Here is a 5,697-nt window from a genome sequence, read left to right as displayed (position 1 = left end):
TGTTGCCCTTGGTAGAGTGCCGTGGCATCACAGCAACCCCAAACTCTTGGCTTAAGCAACTGTCTTGCCTCAGCTTCCCAAGCAGCTGGACTCAGGCACCCGTCATACCTTAGCATGTTTTACTGAGTGCATTGTTTCTTTAATAACGTCTTCCCCACCTTTTTCCTTAGCCCTGTTAAACTTTCCTCTTTTTCTACATCTCTTTTGTTCTACTTTCTAGAGATGACCTTTGGTTCATTTTCTAACCTTTCAATTAACATTTTAATTTTGGTTATCATGTTTATAATTTAAATACAGTAATTCTCTGAGCATTTTCTGTTATATATATACTGTTATATACTATATATATATAGTATTCTGTTCTTGTTTCAGGGTTATAACCTTTTCTTATGAGAATTTTATGTTATTTAAAATTTTTTTTCTATTCCCTGCATTATCTCCATTTCCTTCAAGTTCCCTTTTTCCTTTCACTTTTGTTATTTCAAGTTAGAGGCTTTTGTTCAATGTCTGGTAACTTATGACCGTTTATTCATATTTAAAAATGAAGTGCTAACAAGCTAAAGTACTGCGTATCATGTTATCAAAACTAAATTGGAACTAGTTGATCAATACATTCGTAAGTAAAACTCAACAGGAATCAAGTAGGTTGGAGGTGGGACAGGTTGGGTTAATTCACATCTAACTGGTACGATGCACACATTCTGGGTGAAGAGCACACTTAATAACTTTGACTTAAAATGTACAAAAGCAAATTATGTAACCAAAATGTGTGTACCCCTGTAATATTCTGTAATTAAAATAAAAAGTACTGTGTGTATGCAGGCAGAGATGGCCAACTGGTGATCCTCATTATGAGACTGGGAAACTTCACTGAGATCTTCCAAATGTTAGAAATTACAACTTTCTCTTAGGCTGGCCAGCTTTCTAACGAACTTCTACTTTTTCTAGGGTGGTAGGATCCTGGGAGCCCATTGAGAAAGATGCTGGCTGAGTGGAAGACCTTATCATTCAGCACACAGATTTTCACATATTCCTATTTTCAGTAAGGTGCCTCACTTCTCTTATTTCCACACTCAGTTAACCCTAGTAGCCCATAAGCTACTGAAAGTATTTTTCCAGAGACTCTCATTCAACCTTGCAAGAGAGTAAAACTCCTCTGTTTTCTGCAGAGGAAGGCAGGGTCAATCTCCCAGCTTTGAGGGAGATTTGAAGGTCTAATGCCTTTTATTTATTTATTTTTGAGACAGAGTCTTACTCTGTCATCCTGGGTACAGTGCTGTGGCATCATCATAGCTCACATTAACCTTAAACTCTTGGGTTTAGGTGATCCCCTTGCCTCAGCCTCCCAAGTAGCTGGGACTATAGGCACCTGCCACAATACCTAGCTAGTTTTTTTTCTACTTTTAATAGCGACAAGATCTTGCTTTTGCTCAAGCTGGTCTTGAATTCCTGAGCTCAGGCAATCCACCTGCCTCAGCCTCCTAGAGTTAGAATTACAGGTGTGAGCCACTGAGTCCAGCCTCCACTGCCCTTTAATATGTTTTAAAGGGACAGAATTATCATGGTAAAGAAGTACCTGGTACTTCCAATAATTGAGCCATTCTGGAGTTTCAGGCACAATTATTCTTGCTGGCTTCCCTACTTTAGCAATGTGAAAAAAACAGAAACTAAGCCAGTTAGCTATCTCAAACCATTCTCTCAAAATTCTGTGGAGACTTCTTATCTACTATCCTATTCTTTGCTTCTGTGGGTTTATACTTTAAAATGTTTTTTTAATAGGGTCATTTAAGCAAAATTTTGGGAGAAAATGGAAATAAACATGTGTTAATCCTACTATTTAAAAAAATTTCAGGTGGTTACAATTTTTGCATTTGTTAGGTAGAGTCCCTCTTGTAGTTATGTCTTGCACCCAAAAGGTGTGCCATACACCTCTACATTGTCTCCATTAAGTAGGAGCACACCAATTCCGATAATTTTTTTTTTTGCAGTTTTTGGCCAGGGCTGGGTTTGAACCCACCACTTCTGGTATAGGGGGCCAGTGCCCTATTCCTTTGAGCCACAGGCACCACCCTAATTCCTATCATTTGTAATTAGAAGTATATCAATAATAACCTTTAAACGACTTTCTATTTCTATATGGCTATTCATGAATTTTAAAAGAATAAACATTTTAAGAATATGATCCTTCAAAACAGCATTAATTATACCCGATTTATGAAATAAATTAAACTTACTTCTGAGGCCAATAGGTTAAGCCTAAGGAATTCAGCCAAGATTCAGGAATAAAAGCCCACACAAGATAAAGTACTATAGAAGAGGGGAAAAAAAAAGAGAGAGACACACAATTCAGTAAGGAACAAATCTGATCTATTAAGGTTCGTTTAAACAAAAAAAAGCTTCTTTGAAGTGTCCCTGATTCACTCAGAAATGATTTCCCCCTCCTTTCAGTTCTTCTAGCTTCTTATTTGTACCATTCTTATAACATTTATCATAATTGCATTAGCGATTTTTGAATAAGTCTTAACATTCACACTGCATTTTAAACAATTCAAGGGCACAAATCATCCCTTAGCAACTATTATAATCCTTATATCACCTAGCAGTTCACTTTATACGTAGTAAGTGTTCAAGACTTCATCACTACAGAGCTTGCATTTAATTACTCAAAAGGGGGAATTTACCTACCCTAGTTCTAATCAGCTATATGTTGAGTTTCTGTCTTATCTCCCATCATACTATTTTATTTTATTTTTTTGAGACAGAGTCTTACTATGTCACCTTTGGTAGAGTGCTGTGGTGTCACAGCTCATAGCAACCTCAAACTCTTGGGCTTAAGTGATTCTCTTGCCTCAGCCTTCCAAGTAGCTGGGACTACAGGCACCCACTACGCCGGGCTATTTTTAGAGACAAGGTCTCTCTCTGCCTTGGCTGGTCTCAGACTCATGAGCTCAGGCAATCCACCTACCTCAGTCTCCCAGAGTGCTAGGATTATAGGTGTGACCTCCCGCACCAGGCCTAAAAATATGTTATAGAATTCTGTATGTTAGGAGTGTAGATTCAATGAAATCTGAAAGACATGGCTTCTGCCCTCCCTGAGCTTAAAACCGAGTGGCAAATAGAAAGGAGTAAATTGGTATTTCTACTATATCGTGATAAGTGCTAATGCATGAGTAATAAAAGATGACACAGAAAGCACCTTAGAAGGACCTCTGTGCAATACCTGTATCTCAGTGGGTAGGGTGCTGGCCACATACACCTAGGCTGGCCTGGTTCGAACCCAGCCAGGGTTAGCTAAACAACGACAACTGCAACAACAAAATACCTGGGCGTTGTGGCAGGTGCCTGTAGTCCTAGATATGTGGGAGGCTGAGGCAAGAGAATCGCTTAAGCCCAAGAGTTTGAGGTTGCTGTGAGCTGTGATTACCACTGCACCCTACCGAGGGTGACATAGTGAGACTCTCAAAAACAAACAAACAAACAAATCTCCTTCCACTCCTTATGCTCCTCCTTTCGTGCTTAATTTGTCTCCTTTATACAAGCTACCTGACAATGTGTATGTTATACTTATTCAATTTGTACATTGACTGTCTCCTCCATTACAATAACTTTTGTCTATTTTGCTCCTCCCAGATGTATAACAGTGACTGGCATACACTAAGCACTTAATAACTATTGGACTAATTTTTGGTTGTATTATGGGATTTAAGTAAGTCTTAGTCATTGCTTTTATTTGTATAGTTTCTAAACCCTGAAACACTTTTTGAACAAAGGTAACAGTAACTAACGTTTATTAAGTACTTTTGTTCCTTATGCATTAAGTGCTTTATACAAATTACCCCAGTTAATCCTCACAGCAGTCAAAAGGCAGCAGAGTGAGGTCAGCTGGTATGTTTGGGTTCAAATTCTGGTTCTATCATTTAGTAGCTTTGTGACCTTGGGCTCATTTCTTACACTCCTGTATTCTTGTCTTTAAAATGAGGCCATTAGTAACCACTACCTAGCTGACAGGATTGTTTTATGCATAATAAATATTTAATAGCTATCTTTATCAATACTCTTTTACAAATGAGAAGCCTGGGGCTCAAAGAAGTAAATGGTCCCAGGTCACAAAGCTAATCCATGGAGGGGTCAGAATTTAAACTCTGCCATAGCTTCTTCACTCACAGATCTGCTAGGCAACAACCTGGCCATTAGGTCCATCTGCAATCAGTACTGAAATGATACAGGTTTATATTTTTCAGTTAGGTGTCAGAAGGACTACCACTCCACCTTTGTGGTTTCCACAAAGTTCCAGAAAGTTGGATTGGGGGCACCTGATTTTCTTCCTCTTGTTTGCCTCATAATTCTCAATCCTTTTGGGGAGAGACTTGGCTGCTGTGTGACTCTAGATATATTGGTGTCTCAGTGTCAGTCTCCTTATCTGTAAAATGGGCGATTCAGGATGCAGAGGGCACGTATTTAATCTGACTTCTCTAGTCTCTCTTCACTCCCCATCTCCTACCCAATGTATGGAAGCACCACTCCTTGCTTCCAGACCCTCTTATGCCTTCTCAAGTCCTCTCCACGTCTTCCCTCCACCTCTTACCTCTTATTTTTATCAGCGTAAGAATCAGTGGCAGGGGCAGGGTCTCCTGGGGAAAACTAACTCTGACTTTCCATTCTCAGTCTCCCCGACAAGCATCACCCTGAGTGTTCACTGCGTATCACTCCTCTGTTTCATCCACAAGACCACGACCTACTTAAGGGCCAGGACTGGTTTTGTCGTCTTGCCATCGTGTCTGGTACTGTATAAATATTGGAGATTAAATCTCCTAGGCTAACGCGGGCTCACAGAACTGTGAACACAACCTGAGTTCCCTACAGGTTTTGTTAAAACAAGACAGAGCTATAAAGAACCAACAGATCTGCGTGGACAAGTTCTAAGAACAACTGTATTGTTATTTGTCACTGAACACCAGAAACAGCCCATGGCCATCCATTAGGAAAGTACTTACTGAAGCCAAACTGGGAGCTTAAGAAAAGAACAAAGCCATAAATCGCTCTTTCTGGCAATGGCGACGGTGAATTTTCCACCATTTTCCCTTGTGGCCTTAGACACTCTGTGGGAAAGATCACAACCGTCCGTCAGCGATGCGCTCCCCTCACCATTGGTCCATTATAACCTCATCGCTCCGCCACGGGCACCGCCACTGCGGCGCGGCGCGGCCACCCCGCGCGCTCCCTCGGCACGCGCCGCGCGCCCCCCGTGGCCCGGCAGCTTGGCCTTCTTGCAGGAAGGGAAAGGCAGGGAGCGAGTCTCGCGTGGCGCCCACGAGTACGTGGGCTTGCTGGGCCGGGCGCTTTCGCGGGGGGCTTCTGCTTCTCATTCGAGGTGGGGTGAGGAGGCCCACGAACCTTGGGTCCTGCGTATTCCCACCCGAGCCCCTCCTGACACCTCGGTCACCTCAGCGCTGAGTTCTCTGCGCAAGCGCAGACCAGGGAGCCGCGTAGGGTAGGGGCGGGGTGGGGGAAGAAGAAAGATGGAGGGAAAGGCTGAATCGCTACCGCGGCCCCCCGCCTGGGCGCAGGCGCACGGCGACCCTCGCCGGGAGAAAACTGACGAACGCGTAGGCCGGCGGAGGCGGGGGGCGGCGCGGCGCCAATGCGCATGTGCACTGCCAGCCCACGTGACGTGTCTGCAGCCCGTGCAGCCGACCG

At 42.9% G+C, this 5,697-nt stretch overlaps 1 protein-coding gene across 2 annotated transcripts in view; it reads right to left on the bottom strand.

Moving 5' to 3' along the window:
• The window catches only part of PIGP (phosphatidylinositol glycan anchor biosynthesis class P), a 10,588-nt gene extending 4,982 nt beyond the window's left edge, over positions 1 to 5,606 (bottom strand). Inside the window, exons 1-3 of one of the 2 annotated variants that reach the window (XM_012811951.2) lie at positions 5,444 to 5,606; positions 4,995 to 5,099; positions 2,235 to 2,307 (exon numbers count right to left, since the gene is read on the bottom strand). In XM_012811951.2, the coding sequence (XP_012667405.1) occupies positions 2,235 to 2,307; positions 4,995 to 5,076 (155 nt within the window). In that variant the 5' untranslated portion in view covers positions 5,077 to 5,099; positions 5,444 to 5,606. Of the gene's footprint in view, positions 1 to 2,234; positions 2,308 to 4,994; positions 5,100 to 5,443 lie in introns of those variants that run through there. The other variant, XM_003800662.3, reaches the window with a different exon arrangement.
• Positions 5,607 to 5,697: the final 91 nt, after the last annotated feature.

Source organism: Otolemur garnettii, unplaced genomic scaffold (assembly GCF_000181295.1).
Source record: "Otolemur garnettii isolate 467f Iridium unplaced genomic scaffold, OtoGar3 scaffold00180, whole genome shotgun sequence".
NCBI classification, from domain to species: Eukaryota; Metazoa; Chordata; class Mammalia; order Primates; family Galagidae; genus Otolemur; species Otolemur garnettii.
This window is presented reverse-complemented; position numbering and strand designations above follow the sequence as displayed.